We start from the raw sequence: 15,064 nt of genomic DNA on the forward strand, positions 1-15,064 counted from the left end.
CAAACTTTCCATCTGAAGCCCCGTACCCTAATATGTGCCCTAACCCCAGACGCCGGAGCAGTTCGCATACAAACGACGACGAGCAGAAAGCAGACCTCCCTCATTCGGCTGCCAGTTTCAGTATGAGTGCTCTTCGAATCGCCAGATCAGCCGGTATGTATTTTGATGCTCCTTGCAACTATCTCAACACAAGTGACTAACTCATCCGCAGGTCTCCAGGCTAGCCGTGCCGCACCTCGAGCCATCGCTCCGTATGCATGCTCGAGAACGACGATCTTCTTGCTAACCACCAGTGTTGCCGTCCGTTACAACTCTACACGCGTTGAGCCGAGCAAGAAGGCTGCTTCTATCATCGATGCACTCCCCGGAAACTCCATCCTCTCCAAAACTGGTATTTTGACTGCCGGTGCCGCTCTCTCGGCGATTGCTATTTCCAAGGAGATTTACGTCGTCAATGAGGAGACAACCGTCTTGGCTGCTTTCATTGGTATTCTCGCCGTCATTGTCAAGGCTGGTGGCGGTCCTTACAATGAGTGGGCAGAGGGCCATATCGGCCGCATGCGTGATCTCCTCAACAGTGCTCGTGCAGACCACACTGCAGCTGTTCAGCAACGCATCGACAGTGTCAGCGAGATGAAGGATGTTGTTGGAATTACCAAGTCCCTGTTTGCCATCTCCAAGGAAACGGCAGAGTTGGAGGCCAAGGCATTCGAGTTGCAGCAGCGTGTTGCTTTCGCTACAGAGGCCAAGACCGTGCTGGACTCTTGGGTGCGTTACGAGGCAGGCGTCAGGCAGCGGGAGCAGAAGGAGCTCGCTGAGAGCGTGATTGCCAAGATTCAAAAGGAAATCACCAACCCGAAGGTGCAGCAGCAGATTTTGCAGCAGAGCATCGCTGATGTTGAGCGACTCATTGCGAAGGCTTAGATGGCATCGTCTTAGATACAGGATACAAAAATTCATTCCACAACTAATCTAGTCGAGCAACCGTGATGCAATGAGAGAGTCTGGGTCGTACTGTTCGTGCTCCTTCAGTAGTCTTAATGTGTCGAGCAGCTCAGGCTTTTTCGTGAGGGCAATGTGGACAATCTCTTGCCAGTTTTTGGCTGATGCATCTCCCGTAGAGGTGGTGCTAGCCGACCTCTGAGCTTGCCCGAGACGATAGAGAACTGCTTTCCACAGACGAGTGGCATCTGCCGCTGGCAAGAAGCGCCAAAGGACCCCAACACTGTTGAGATTAACAAGCTCCTGCAGGACTGCATGATTACAATGCTCCGGCCGAGACATGGCTTGCTGGATGACCATATCACGAGCAGCTCGGACGCCATCCAAGGAGGTGGGCACTGTGTCCGGCTCAATTTTGACGGGTTTCTTGTGCATGACATCAATCAGATCCACGCTGTAAAATGCACATGTCCCCGCCAGTCCTTCCGTAACGACTTCTTGTGAGCGCATTTCAATTCCAGCAGCAATCTGACGTAAGGGCCACCCATTTTGTGCAAGCAACCCTGCCTGGATCTGTGATTCTGCCAGATATGCTTTGACAGTCTGTTCCGTCTCGTAGAGGTAGCGCACGACTTCGTCATCGAAGAAATTGACGTAGGCATCAGAACGGTCGAGTACACCGAGGTAATCTTGCCAAGAAGTCGTAACAATCTCGTCCATCTCTTCATTGTCTCGCACTTCAATGGTAGCTTGTTGTGAGAGTAAATCCCAGAGATCAAAGAGAAGCGAGACTGGCTCGACTGCCAGGAATGCAGCAGCCGTCAGTTGCTGAGAAGATGCATTGGGCTTATCATGAGCTTGGACTATAGAGAACTTGTGGTTTGCACGAAGGAAGGGGGCCACTTTGGCAGCTTGCTTGTCGGGTGGGCTTTGTATCAGGCCAGCAGAGGAGGAAGACTGTGCACTGCCCATGGCTGCGATACAGGACAAACGATGGAAGTGGAGTGGTTGAGGATGTCGTTGATAGAGTGAGTGCGGGGTGAATCTAAGTGCTCGACAACAAACCTCTGCCATGAGGACTGGATCGAGTACTGGCTTTCACCATATACCAGACAGTCTCTTACTACTGGTTGCCCTCCTTTTGATCAAGAAAATCGCCAATATTTGTGACTGTGCTATTTCAGGCGGGATGCGACCAGGGTGGGATAGAAGCAGCGACATCCACGACCAAAGAGACAAAAAGATGGGGTCCCCAGTCTGGTATAAGAGGGGCAAAGGCTCATTTACAGCTGAGGCTCATCCTCTCCTCTTCTACAAGCTAAGAAATGGTCCGTCCTGATCTCTCGCAAAACAAGACGAAGCGTATCCTCAATCATGCCAAGCAACACAACTACGCTGTTCCTGCCGTCAATTGCTACACGGTCGAATCCATTCTCGCGACGGTGAAAGCTGCCAAGGCCGAACAGTCGCCTGCTATCATTCAGGTCTTTCCATGGGCCTTGCATGCAGCAGAACACCACTTGATTGCCAAGATTGCAGTCCTTGCTGCCTCCACCGAACCCAATATCGCCGTGCACATTGACCACTGCCAAGACTACGAAGATTGCAAGCTTGCTATGGATCTAGGGTTCGACAGTGTCATGGTTGACATGTCCCACTACGAGCCTGCTGAAAATGCACAAAAGACAAAAGAGCTGACGGAGAGAGCGCATGCAATGGGCATCACTGTGGAAGCGGAGATGGGCCGTATTGATGGTGCAGAGGATGGTGTGGATGCACCGGATATGGATGGTCTTTTGACAGATCCCCAAGACGCAGTGCGATTCATTGCTGAGACGCGAGTTGATTACCTCGCTCCAGCATTTGGTAACATGCACGGCGCGTATCCTAGAGCAGGTCCTGGCAGCGTCTTGCAGCTAGACCGACTTCAGCAGATCCGTGAAGCATGTCCAGAAGACGTTCACCTTGTGCTGCATGGTTTCAGTGACTTTCCTAATGAGCTCATTGTTCAATGCATCAAAGCAGGCGGTATACGTAAAGTCAACATCAATAAAACGATCTGCGAGCGGTATATGCAGTGGGGCAGAAAGGCATGGGGTGCAGTACCAGAAAACAAGCATATTGGTCTGACGACTTGGATTGAGGGAGCCATTGATGGCCATTACCAAGACATTGTCGAGCACATGCGCATCTTCCAGAGCACGGGAAAGGCTAAACTCATGTAGTCTCCGCTCGTCAAGCTCTCGAGGTGTCTCACAGATTGCAGATAATCAAGTCGATGGCCACACTTGTTCAAACGTGCTCTTTGCCTGGCACGCAATACTAGACTTGACACTTGAGCGTGAGCATTCAACCATTCGCTCTTCATATGGGTCTTTGAGTCATCGGGAACAACATATCGCCCTCGCTGAATGACATTGATCGACGATCTGGGTTATCTCTGCCTTCTTGAGGCACTGCCACATCGTTACAAAAACAGGATGCAGGCAGACTCACATCAAGGTGATCTCAGACTCTTTGCTAGCTATCCAATTGTGAGAGCTCTCCTGACCACATGAACCCTATTAGCTCGTGAGCTTGTACCGGTTTACATGCTCAGGAACACTACAAGCAGCTTCAGATGGGCATCGAGAAGCCCATAAGAAACCCATGTACAGTGAGAAAGCGATAGGCAGCAAGTATCAAGTTGACTATATGTATCGCTAGCAACAGAAATAATACTCATGCTTCATCTATACCCCTCATTCTGATCGCTTCGTCCTCACGCGATCGCAAAACTGTTTGAAAGCGGCACCGACATGGACCACAGCGCACTTTCATCCACATCTTCTTCGACAGCACCCAAAAAGCCGCCAGCCGCTGCCGTTGCTGTAGCTGCTGCGTCCTCTGCTTCCTCCATACTAGCCAGCATATCAAACAAGCCAGCCCCAGGCTCGAGCAGCAATTCAGTCTGTAGCACGCGCTGTGTCAGCTTGTCTGAGCGTGGCGGCGTCAATGGATACCCAGATTTACTGCTCTCCTTGGCAGCCAGCAAGCTGTGCGCAGTCGTGATGGGTGTCTGAGCAGCAACAAACGGCTGCGGCGTCTTCAGTATCGTACTTGGCGTAGGTCCAGCAACGGCTTGCTTTTTTATTGAAGGCGCGCCCATCTTGTCGGAAGAGCCAGGCTGGCCGTTCTGCGTCGCTGCTAATTCCTTTGCGGCATCTTGCTCCTCCGTCAAGCAGAATAATTCAACCTGCTTGATTGCCCAAGCCAAGGGATCTGCTTCAGCTTCGGCTTGTATAGCGCGTGCTTCTGCAGCCTCCCTTTCAGCCTGCTTCTTGAGCAACTCTGCTTCCTTGGCTTTTGCAGCTTTTGATGCAATTGCTTCGCGTTGTGCTTGCTTCTCGACTTTGTTGGCTGCGGCGGTCGTTGAGGGCGCAGAGGTGACATTCTGTACTGACTCTTGCTTTGTTGGCTTCTTGCGATGCGAGGGCAACTTGAGATCTTCCTGCTTGAGTGGCTTGCCAAACGGCGATCCAGCAGACCCAGAATCAGCTGGTGAGGGTGTATTCACATACGCTTCTGGTGTTGCAGCAACCGCAGGTGGGACAATAGGCGCACCGGCTTGTCTTTGCGTTTGTTGTTGCTGATTTGCCTTGGTGAGCGCCTTGGCCGTTTGAATGAGATGTTCGCGAACATTGGCAAACATGCGATCGCAATTTGCGCTGAGTTTGGCAAGCGATGCTGCATCCAGCGTGTACTTGTCCTGTGAAAGCAGCATGACCTGTTCCTTAAATAGATACTTCATCTCCAACAACTGACGCACCTGCTGTGCATTCTTTGTGACGATATAGTATAATGTCGCGAGCTGGTCGATTCTGCCAGTCGTAAACATCATGGACCTCACCATCTCTTGAATCTGTACCTTTTCCTGCGCACTCAAGTCCTTGAAGGCATTATTGCGCTTTCTGTTGGCAATGACTTCCTCCATAGCACGCACTTCCAACGACAGGCGACGTTGTTCTGCTGGCGGACAAGCACGCAGCAATAGTGCCATCAATTCATTCTTTTGCGTCGTTGGGGCCGTTGCAGTATTCGGGCGCGCCGCATTCTGTGCAGGTATGGCAGTCGAAAATTGCTCTACTGCTGCAGGTGTTGGCAATGCTCCCTGCAAAACAGGCGTCGCCACAGGCTGCGCCTTTGAATTGGCCCTCCTCCGCTTCGATGGTGATGGACGATCTGCGACTGCTTGTGGCGATACCTGAGCAGCAGCCATGACAGGCGTCTGTAGATCTTGCTTGCCACGTTTGACAGCTTGTTGCAATTGTTGCTGCTGTTGTTGTAGCGCTAGTGTCTTGTTCTGCTGCTGCTTCTGCAATTGCTGTAATTGATGCGCATTCAGCTGCGGATGCTGTGCCAGCCCTTGCATGGGGTAAGGTTGTTGGGCAGAGCCTTCCTCAAGGCTTGACTGTCCTCTTGACGGCACACGTTGTGCCTTGGGAGCTGCAATCTGGGCATTTTGATTCTGAAGCTGCTGTTGCTGCTGCTGGTGTTGCAGCTGCATTTGTAACTGTTGCTGCTGTTGCATCTGCTGCTGATTGACATTCGTGGGTACCTGCTGCTGCTGTTGCTGTTGTTGTTGCTGCTGCTGCATCTGAGCGCCATTATTTGGCTTTGACAATCCCATAGAATGCAGTATGATACTGTGATGCAGATTATACACCATCCGTACATTGTTGATTTGCTCAGGCGTCAACTGCCGCCTTTTACCCAACTCGAGAATCTGCTGCCAGGTCGTGACACCAGCCGGCAAATTGACAAACCTACTAAACAAAGCGGCTGGAATTGGGTAATTCACTGGATTCGTCTTGTCGTTTGTGATTGCTTGGCCGCCGCCACTGCTTGTAGTCGTTGAAGGAGCTTGTCTTTGCTGCTGCAGATGTTGTTGCTGTTGCAAAAGACTCGCTTGATGTTGCGCTTGTGCTTGGGCTTGCTGTTGTTGTTGTTGTTGCTGCATATGCTGTTGCTGCTGTTGCTGCTGTTGTTGCTGCAACGCTTGCTGATGGCTATGCTGCTGCAATGCTTTTTGTTGAGCTTGCATCGACCGCAAATGATCTTGTATCTGCGCTTGCTGTTGCTGCTGTTGTTGTTGATGATGCGCCTGTTGCTGTTGCTGCTGCTGATGTTGGCCAGCTTGTAGCTTTGCACGCATTTGCGCTTGTGCAGCAATATAAGCAGGACCACCAGCCTGGCTTCCCACAGCCTGCTGCTGCTGCTGCTGACCCTGTGAAGTAGGACGTCCTTGCTGCTTGGCAGATTCCTCTTGCAATGCAAAGCGTTGAGCTTGTTGCGCTGCATGTGCTTTTTGGGCATGATACATCTGCATCAACTTTTGTGGTGTCAGTTCCTTCAAATTGATGGGCTGACCGCCAATCTTGGCCTGATACTCTTGAACTTGCCGCAGAATGGCTTGTAATTGCTGCGCTTGAACTGGGTTGCCACCAAATTGCTTGAATGCAGGAATCATGCCATTCGTAGGATTTCCATTCGTCGACACAGCGGAGCCTTGCTGACCATTTGTAAAAGCAGCTTGCCGCTGACCCTGATTTTGCTGCTGAGCCTGTTGTTGTTGCTGCTGTTGCATGTGATTCAACGGCTGTCTTTGTTGCATCACCGGTGTGGTCTGTTGACTCCCATTCATGGGCTGATTCAACGTCGACAGATTTGCCCGTTGGTTCGCTGGACTGCCAGCATGGCTTCCACCGCCTCCGGCGACATTGCGCAACATGGTCGCTTGTTGTTGCATCAAGAGGGTTCTTGCATCAAGGCCTGCGTTTTGCTGTCCACCTTGTTTCTGTTGCTGTTGCTGCTGTTGTTGCGCACGTTGTGCCATGAGCGCATGCATGTTGGCCTGCTGTTGCATCTGATGCGCTCCTTCCTGTCCACTGTGTCCCATCAAGCCTTGTCCACCATTCGCTGCCATCGCCTGCTGTTGCTGCTTCTGTACAATCTTTTGGCGGATATCTTGAAGTCTCTTGCTGCACAGCTGGCCGTATTCCTGCTTGCTGTGTGCTGCGTTGAAGACATGCTGCTCTAGACATATGTTAGCCTGCCTTTTCGTGTAGAGCCACCCAGCAGGAGACATACCAAAGTTATTGGCAACCATTCCAATCTGTTGCGCAGTATAGCTCGGTTCAAGCGCCTTGAGTGTCGCGTTGCTATCCTCGTCAGTACTAGAGCCACGTTGAAACAAGCGCCGATAGCGCGTCACATGAGATCCTTACAGCTGCGCGACGAGTCTGCGTCTGTCATCGGTCGAGACTTCCATATGCCATGGCTTTGCTTGTCCCTGCTGCTGTTGCTGCTGGCTCATCGCCATGCAGGAGATACAAGCGCGCTCTTCACCACGCCTTGTCTCTGTCTCTGGCTTCACTCACTCACGGAGGAGAGCCAGATGAGAAGCTGCTTTGCTTGCCTGCCTGCCCCTCTACTATGCGCCCTATGTGCCGTAGCCCAGTAGAGCAAGAGGGCGGAGGGGAAGATAGGGATGCAGTGAGCTGGGTGGTGGTGGTTGGTGGTGTCTCGCTTGACTGGATCGGAGCGCCAAAGAGAAACACAAAATCGGGTCGAGAGCGAGACAGATGCGCTGCGGGCCGGGTGGACTTATATGGGCCTTGGGTAGCAGGCAGAGAGGAAAGACTAGACTGGATAGCTGGGTTGTGCCTTGGTCGCAGTCTGTCGCATGCAGCTGATCGAGATGTGCGGCTACTGAAGCGACAGTTGAAGCGACCCTGCCCCTGACCCATCGGCGCAACTGCAACCTCGCTCCATGCTGAGGGAGATGAGGGATCAACTCTTTCGGAGTCTTTGCTGAGTCTGCTCTGTCTTGCTACTCCCTCCGTCTCCCTGTCCCTGCTCCCTGCTCCTTCTGCTGCTCCTGATGCCTGATCTCTGTGGCGCCTGTCAAACGCAAATGGCCAAAACAGCGACAGAGACAGCACACCACAGATAAGGCTACTCACCAGCTTGTATCTGCAGCACTGTAGCATGTGCAGGCTTCTCATTTACAAGGGAGAGTCGCCTATCCTTCTCGCAGATATTCTGAGTACTGCCTTGTTCAAGTATGCACAAAGGCTAACCACACAGCACGTCCCACCCACTCCATCATCAACCAAGCCTTCGACTCCCGCCTGCGCATTGATACACGGCGGCCCATCAACGGCGATGGCTTCGGTGTCGGCTGGTACTCACATCGTCAAGACGTTGGCAAAACCGGACCTGGCCCATGCATCTTCACCTCCATCAACCCAGCCTGGAACAACCAAAACCTCCGGCGTCTCTCTGAAAAGACACTCTCGTCTCTCATCTTTGGTCACGTACGAGCAAGTACCGCTGGTGTGCTTGCAGAAGTGAATTGTCATCCATTCTCTTATGGAACACTCCTTTGGATGCATAATGGTGGTATTGGCGAGTATCCAAAAGTGAAACGACGACTTCATGCCTTGTTGCGTGAAGAATACTTTCTCTACATGCAAGGCTCAACAGACTCAGAGTGCGCATTCGCCCTATTCCTCAATTGTCTGCACGATTTGGGCTTGCCACCCGACCAACACACACAATTCGAAGCAACCCAGCTTAGACAAGCAATGCTCAATACCATCGCCATCATCAATCGCTTGACAAAGGAAGCCGGCTGTGTTGAACCTTCGCTTCTCAATTTTGCAGTGACGGACGGCAGAGACGTCGTGTGCACGCGCTACATTTCTTCACGCACAGATGAAGCTGCATCGCTCTTCTTTTCCTCAGGAACGTCCTTTCATGCCTATACGCAATCAGACGGTTCGATTGGGTATCGCATGAATCGAGGGAAAGGGCAGAGTATTGTGCTCATTTCTAGTGAGCCATTGACATTTCAACGCGCAGATTGGGTCACCGTACCAACCAACAGCATCCTGACCATTCGAGAAGGGACTGTCTTGATACATCCTATTCTCGATGAGCACTTTGTTGACCAAGTGTCCCACACAAGGGTATCCTGCTCAAGCTATTGTGGTACCCAGCTAACCATATAGAATGAAGCCTATGCAACTTCCAAGGGCCTCCTGGACATGACTGCAGAGTTAGCAGTATAGCATGCCAGTACTCCTTCAACTCGATCTACGAAAAATGAACGAGTCTGAGAGCGGCATGAATCGTTTCCTCTATACATATATTCCAAAAAGAAGGAGAAAGATATCAAACACCTTCATTCTGCATGGCAACCCCGTTCAGCCGCAAGGTCGGTGATGGCAACGTTCCACAATGTGGTTTCAAGACAGGTGCCTGTTGTGGTCCATTCTGACTTGTCAATGAATCGCGCAACGTCGCCATGGTCGGCATGCCCGTTGCAGTACTCGTTGCTGACATACTCGTTGCTTCAGGCGCCACTGACCGTGTTCTTGTCCGTTCCATCAAGCTACTGACTGCACGCGGCCGTTTTCTGGGAGACACCAACGTCGCATGTCCTGCTGCATCCTCCGGATATCGTGAATGCTGGGCAGGCGAATCAGGCATCTCATGCGGTGATGAGAGAAAACCATGTGCATACACACCGGTCACCGTTGCAGCAGAGGCAGGAGATGGATCGGCAGAGGGTCGACGACTCAACATGCCACGCATGGAATGATCAAATGTCGCTGCAGCCGCTGAAGTAGCACCTTGTCTCCCTAATGATCCCTCACGCTTTGTGCTTGTTAATTTTGAGAGATCGAGTGACCGTCGATGCCGATGATAATAGTCCGTTGCTACACGACCGCCGCTGCCATGTGACTTGTCTTGCGCTTCTTCTCGTTCACGTTTGAGCAATTTTCCCCATTCGCAGAGTTGATAGATGAGTGTCATGTTGGGTCCAATCCAGGGACTCTCATGCTTGACGAAGCCATACGCTTCATTGACATCCTTGCCCATACTCTTCATAACATAGGCAATCACCAACGATGCAGACCGTGATACACCTTGCTGACAATGAACCAGCACGCGCTTCTCCTGCTTCAGACAACGGTCCATGTACGCCGTCAAGGACGGAAGATCCTGTGCAAGCGATGCATTGTGCTGCCATGGTACATGCACATACTCAACACCAGCCAACTTGCGCGGCTTAATCATTGAACCCGTAGCACTCTCAAGCATATGTGTGCCACCACCCGGTTTGGTCCATGGGAATGGCGACCGGCGCTCATCCTCAATAACAGGCACTGTAGGTTCTTCATGACCACTTGCCTCTTCCAACAACGGACTCGCAATCTCCTTGGCAACATTGATGACCACGTCATACTCCTTTGCTTGTGCAGCTGTCGGGTTTGCAAAAAGCCATAAATGTGGGTGAACGACACAGACTGGGCCAGAGGTATACACCGCTGCATTAGAAGCATCACTCTCATCGCCACCAGCATGACCATAGCGTGGGGTACTCGGTGGTCTATCCCGATCTTCCTCTTGACTGCGAACACTCTGTAATGGCGCAAGCGTCAATCCACTGCGTCGAGCACGAACAGGTGTTGCCCCGCGAACAAGTGAGAATCCGGGGTCCAACTCACCCACAGGTGATCCTTGTCCCATGACAGGCAAACTGGGTCGTCGCGTCAGACTCAACATGGCCATATTGAGTTGTGGCAGTTTTGGCGGTGCGCCACGTCGCATACTGGGTATAGCAGCAACAGCTGTCATGGGTGTCGTGGGTACAGAATGACTGACTTGTCCTGAAGGTGTGGGTTGTTGTGCAACAGTCGCTTGTGGTGCAAGTTGTTGCGCTGCAGTCGTGGATAGGGAGAGTTGTTTTCTATTCTTGGCCTTGCGTGTCGGTGGACCAGGAACAAGTAAGCCGCCTGTTGAACTGTCACGCGCGCTGGTCGGTGGACTACTGAGTGCTGTGTGCGGCGTGATGGGTGTACGCTCTTGTGAGTGAGAGGTGGATGAAAGGCCCTTTTTGTATTGCGACCGTGAGGAGCGCTCAAACATGGATTCCACTGAGCTGCTCGACGAGGTTGAGCTAGCGGACGTCGATCGATTGCGTTGTTGCTGTCGCTGTTGCTGTTGCTCGTCTGGCCTGTATCGGTGGTCAAAAGCATGTGCGGACAAGCGACTTGGACTTTGCAGTCGTATGTTGGTCGCAACACACGGGAGTGTCGTGCCGTCTTCGTCCATGAATGCTTAAACCAAAGGGTGCGACTCTTTACCAGTAAAGGGCGCACAGACGCCAAAGGTTCAGAGAAAAGAGATGCGCTTTGTCACTCGCTTGTCGGCCTTTTTTTATTTTTGGCTTGGAAGGGGCTCCTGAGTACCGAGAGGTCCCAACACTTGGCGCGTGTGCAGCTACCAAGGCCCCAGGCGGCAGTGGTTGATCTTGATTGATTTGTCCTTGGCAAATATGCTTGGTGCGTGGCAGTGTCGCTTGGCAGGAGCAGCGATCTGTTGTACCCCGCAAGGCCGCCTGAATACGCTTATGTGAAGAGACCTGACTAGCAGTGTAACCAGCAAGTAAGCGTTGCAATGGCAGGCCCAAGGGATGAAGCTAAAATGGGACCTGATGCGAATACCAACGCCGTGGTGAATTTGTAGATGGGCGTTTAAAGCAGGCTTTGAACAGAACCCCTAGAAGGCCAAGTAGTCCTTTGCTGCACTCAAGCGATGGACTGATGCTGCTTGTAGTGACCGACTGCAGATGACTATCCGCCCTGCCTCAGCAAACGTCAAAAAAGACCCAAGATCTTGAACTCGCGGTCGTAGCGTGTATTTTGTCGCTGGATGCTAGCACAGCAAGAGAGCTCTCTTTGATGCGACACTTCGACCAGGGCTCGCTACCTATGCTGTCTCCGAGAGTCGCCTTCAGGCATCAAACCTGTTCAAGGCCGCATCTGGCGGGGGAACAGGTCACGTGCCGAATCTATTTCTGGAGCCAATCACATTCAGATGAGCCTGCACTGGACTCACTAGACACACTAGACTGACTAGACAACGCTTCTCTCTCTGCCATACACAGACTCAGGTCCTCTCGGCGACTCTGACTCACCTCGCCGATACCGCGCTGAAAGATCTGCCCGCGTGATGGGACTTCGCCTGTACTCTCCGCGCTCAGGTGTACTCTCATACTGCAACCTCTCCCGTGTCTCCAAATGCCGTGAACCATTCCCAAGTCGATCCCCAAGACTCGAATACCGATGTGGTCTTTGTCCCTGTTCATCGTCCAGTAAGCGTGACTGGAAGGAAGAGCGAATACTGCCTGTACTTGAACGCAAATCACTCCCTGAACGACCACCACTCTCATAACGAGAAATACCAGATAGACTGCTTGCAGGACGACTGTGTCCCATGGTCGCGCGTCGACTCAGTCGTTCCTGCAATATCGATGGTTCTCGCCGTGGACGGGGTGAAGGACCTCCATGCTCCGCGAGATGCCCCGCACAAAGCGTCGTCAGTGCCCTGCAAAGCCCTTGAACACGCACCGCTGCCGAGTCAGCCAGAGGCATGGCTGCCAATGCCAGTACGTCGGTCGCTGCCAAATCAAGCGCAACGTGGACATCATCTGTTGTTTGTAGACTTCTCAGCCGCTGCAAGTAACGTCTGAGTAACACCGTGCTGCTCTCTCGCTCACCCGGCGAGTGCTCCAGCCGTGATGCCCAATCTGACCGCGAATGACGCGAGGAGGAGGCCACAGAGGGTGCACGTACATGACTGTATTCAAGGCGTCTTAAACGAAAACGCAAGGCATCCACCTCGTCCCAAAGACCAGCATCTGTCCTTGCAGCTGAAGCAACGGAAGCCGTATCAGTCTCTCTGCGATCGAAATAGCGTGTTCTTTGGGTAGGCTGCGGCGTACGTTCGTCTTGTAACCACTCAGCGATGGGCTCTGGTGTTCGAGAAACATTCGAGCGACGAGACCCTGAGGCCTCTCGAGCAGGTACCGCAAGACTACGACGTTTCGACTCCTCAAGCGCACGAGTGTCCTGCGGATGACCATACCGCGCTGTTTCAGTGGACGAACGCGCAGGATTGGTAGGTTCATCGGAATCGGAAGCAGGACTTCTAGGCGATGAAGCACGCGCAGTCTTCCATTCTTCGAGGATACTCGCCGTTGTCGCTGTACTTGCCGCTCGCGTCAATGACGGCGGTAAATTTGAGAAGCGCGACGAGCCGATGGGTGGTGATGCATGCGCAGCAGGAACGGGTTCTGTTGAAAAGCCGCGTTTGGCAAGAATGGAAGTATAGCTCTAATGATATGTCAGCTCTGTGAAGAGAATGAAGCAGATGTTTTGATATACAGGATGCCGTGCAGGCAACGGTTGTCGCGCCGGTACCGTTACGGAGCCGTTGGCAGTATCGTCCTCTGCCTCGGGGAGACTCGATGCGATTGAGAGAGAGGAGACATGACGACTCGAGTCGACTGAGGAGCTAGACAGGGCGGCCATACTTCTACCAGCACTGAATCCACATTAGCCAGCCGAGTTGTTGGTCGGTCGCGCTGGATGTGATGTCAGATTTTGGTCGAACACAAGAAACCATCAACTTTGAAACTCCTTATGCTTCATCCTGGGCTGCTCAGTGTAATAGGATGACGGGCTACTGAGGCGTCATGGACGACTTGCTCGGTGATCTAGCACCCGCAGAAAAGACACAAGCTAAAAAGCCTACACGTCCAGCAGTCTCTACTACAGCGGCTTTTGATGACTGGCTCTCCTTTGATGCTCCACCTGCAATTACTCAAGCTGCCAAGGGCCCGCAGATGACTATATCGAACAAGAAGCTGACTGGTATGAATTTGATGCAGTCAGGTCCTCTTACTTTGCCAAGAAAGATATCGCCATCAAAGCATACAGGAGCAGACAAGGATTTACTTGCATCGCCCAACTTGCTACGGCAGCAGAAGGTGGCAACGGAAGGGAAACCATCAGCTGAGCGGCAATCACGCTCGAGCCGTGCGGCCTGGCATAAGCATCAGGGCGAAGGTGCGTTGACTATGCGCCAGCGTTTGTCGAAGCAAAAAGTCACGACGCCTCAGAAGGCCTCTGTTGAATCTCACAAGGCAGAAGCACCTGACGAGGACAGTTTTGGCGACTTTGTTGAAGCCGCTCCAGAGATACTTGTAGCAGAGATGAATCTACTTGACATGGGAGAAGAGTCGATTGGCAACATACCAGCGCCACAGCCGTCGCCCATCAAGCAGATGGTGCAACAACCGCGTCCAGACTTGCTTTCTTTCGACACATTCAGCTCTGCACCTGATCTGATCACACCCATTGACCCCTTGGATGCGGCTGAAGACGATGATGATTTTGGAGACTTCGTGGCATCGCCAAATCCAGATATGGGTACATTCGACAGCCCGAAGGTTGAAGCAAGCAGACCATCGACGACAGAAATGCTACAATTCCTCTTGGACAATGTTCTCATCGTTCCTGAAGGCTTCTTGAAGGCTCTTGGACCGCTATCCTATCCACTGCGGCAAAAAGTACTGCACAATGAGCGCACTAAAGCCTGGGTCCAGGCGATGAGCGATGCTGGCGCTCTCTGCCAGCGAATCATTCGAGGCAGGCACCATGCCACACGTTCATCGCAGGAAGAGGTGTCTGAAACTACGCTAGTCCGACAGACTATAGCAAGATGGACAACTCTGTTGCCAAGATTGAAGTCACTCAGCGCTGGACAACATGCAGACCTGCGACCACTAGAGGATGTCAAGATGAAGGACTTGGACGACGCAGAAAAACGATGCAGCATATGCCTGACAGGTATTTCGAAGTCAGAGACTCACGCTGCCTGTTTTGGTTTGCAGAGGCAGATGGCCCTTTCACAAAGCAGGTGAGGATATGTGTGGTCCTCCACCGACTTCTGGCTCAGTAGCGTGTATGTGAAGCAAGCAAAAGGAAGCCACTGACTATTGAGACGCGCTTCGTTGACCGCGCTGCCCAGGGACAATGCCTTCAGATGGCCAGTTGGAAGGTATTCGCAAAAGGTAAATGTGGTGGATCTGGGACATCTTTGCTTGTCAAGGGTACAGTACCCTTCGATGTAGCATACAGTTACAAGATTCAGAAATATCTTCTCCATCCACATTTTCGTGACTGTTGGTCCAAAAGTCAAAAGCAGTCACAAGCAAACATGAATT

The 15,064-nt window shown here is 52.2% G+C and overlaps 8 protein-coding genes across 8 annotated transcripts; 4 read left to right on the plus strand and 4 right to left on the minus strand.

Annotated features, from left to right (window-relative positions):
- Positions 1 to 122: 122 nt before the first annotated feature.
- BCR37DRAFT_413750 (uncharacterized protein) lies at positions 123 to 924 on the plus strand (the record flags this gene model as incomplete). The annotated part of the gene is made up of 2 exons (XM_040872253.1): positions 123 to 153; positions 212 to 924. The coding sequence occupies 2 exons, from the start codon at positions 123 to 125 to the stop codon at positions 922 to 924; spliced, it is 744 nt and encodes a 247-aa protein (XP_040725195.1).
- Positions 920 to 1,999, minus strand: BCR37DRAFT_379987 (uncharacterized protein). The gene has a single exon (XM_040869393.1). It carries the CDS (start codon positions 1,912 to 1,914, stop codon positions 973 to 975), a length of 942 nt encoding a protein of 313 aa, XP_040725196.1. The 5' UTR covers positions 1,915 to 1,999; the 3' UTR covers positions 920 to 972.
- Positions 2,000 to 2,141: 142 nt separating this feature from the next.
- On the plus strand, positions 2,142 to 3,435 carry BCR37DRAFT_33322 (putative fructose-bisphosphate aldolase). Its single transcript, XM_040867092.1, has one exon. The coding sequence runs from the start codon at positions 2,268 to 2,270 to the stop codon at positions 3,165 to 3,167; it is 900 nt and encodes a 299-aa protein (XP_040725197.1). The 5' UTR covers positions 2,142 to 2,267; the 3' UTR covers positions 3,168 to 3,435.
- A 174-nt stretch (positions 3,436 to 3,609) lies between these two features.
- On the minus strand, positions 3,610 to 7,535 carry BCR37DRAFT_379989 (uncharacterized protein). Its single transcript, XM_040869394.1, has 3 exons — positions 7,196 to 7,535; positions 7,072 to 7,143; positions 3,610 to 7,017 (listed from the first exon to the last, which is right to left on the minus strand). Exons 2-3 carry the CDS (start codon positions 7,088 to 7,090, stop codon positions 3,704 to 3,706), a joined length of 3,333 nt encoding a protein of 1,110 aa, XP_040725198.1. The 5' UTR covers positions 7,091 to 7,143; positions 7,196 to 7,535; the 3' UTR covers positions 3,610 to 3,703.
- A 436-nt stretch (positions 7,536 to 7,971) lies between these two features.
- BCR37DRAFT_347637 (nucleophile aminohydrolase) lies at positions 7,972 to 8,996 on the plus strand (the record flags this gene model as incomplete). The annotated part of the gene is made up of 2 exons (XM_040867781.1): positions 7,972 to 8,029; positions 8,071 to 8,996. The coding sequence occupies 2 exons, from the start codon at positions 7,972 to 7,974 to the stop codon at positions 8,994 to 8,996; spliced, it is 984 nt and encodes a 327-aa protein (XP_040725199.1).
- A 760-nt stretch (positions 8,997 to 9,756) lies between these two features.
- Positions 9,757 to 10,314, minus strand: BCR37DRAFT_335709 (dual specificity phosphatase; the record flags this gene model as incomplete). Its single annotated transcript, XM_040867197.1, has 2 exons — positions 9,757 to 10,059; positions 10,153 to 10,314. Coding segments are annotated over 2 exons (465 nt in total), but the record flags the coding sequence as incomplete, so codon positions are not given.
- Positions 10,315 to 11,846: 1,532 nt separating this feature from the next.
- BCR37DRAFT_33318 (uncharacterized protein) lies at positions 11,847 to 13,443 on the minus strand. Its single transcript, XM_040867089.1, has 2 exons — positions 13,221 to 13,443; positions 11,847 to 13,169 (listed from the first exon to the last, which is right to left on the minus strand). Exons 1-2 carry the CDS (start codon positions 13,365 to 13,367, stop codon positions 11,910 to 11,912), a joined length of 1,407 nt encoding a protein of 468 aa, XP_040725201.1. The 5' UTR covers positions 13,368 to 13,443; the 3' UTR covers positions 11,847 to 11,909.
- A 707-nt stretch (positions 13,444 to 14,150) lies between these two features.
- Positions 14,151 to 14,960, plus strand: BCR37DRAFT_379992 (uncharacterized protein). The gene has a single exon (XM_040869395.1). It carries the CDS (start codon positions 14,264 to 14,266, stop codon positions 14,759 to 14,761), a length of 498 nt encoding a protein of 165 aa, XP_040725202.1. The 5' UTR covers positions 14,151 to 14,263; the 3' UTR covers positions 14,762 to 14,960.
- The last annotated feature ends 104 nt before the right edge of the window (positions 14,961 to 15,064 follow it).

The sequence above is a fragment of the Protomyces lactucae-debilis genome (genome assembly GCF_002105105.1).
Source record: "Protomyces lactucae-debilis strain 12-1054 chromosome Unknown BCR37scaffold_10, whole genome shotgun sequence".
NCBI classification, from domain to species: Eukaryota; Fungi; Ascomycota; class Taphrinomycetes; order Taphrinales; family Protomycetaceae; genus Protomyces; species Protomyces lactucae-debilis.

Bases quoted from the DNA above. Each gene is read 5' to 3' on its own strand.
- BCR37DRAFT_379987 (XM_040869393.1), bottom strand. From the start codon at position 1,914: ATGGGCAGTGCACAGTCTTCCTCCTCTGCTGGCCTGATACAAAGCCCA.
- BCR37DRAFT_33322 (XM_040867092.1), top strand. From the start codon at position 2,268: ATGGTCCGTCCTGATCTCTCGCAAAACAAGACGAAGCGTATCCTCAAT.
- BCR37DRAFT_33318 (XM_040867089.1), bottom strand. From the start codon at position 13,367: ATGGCCGCCCTGTCTAGCTCCTCAGTCGACTCGAGTCGTCATGTCTCC. The intron at 13,170-13,220 runs GTATATCAAAAC...ACATATCATTAG, and splicing joins CGTTGCCTGCACGGCATCCT to AGCTATACTTCCATTCTTGC.
- BCR37DRAFT_379992 (XM_040869395.1), top strand. From the start codon at position 14,264: ATGGGTACATTCGACAGCCCGAAGGTTGAAGCAAGCAGACCATCGACG.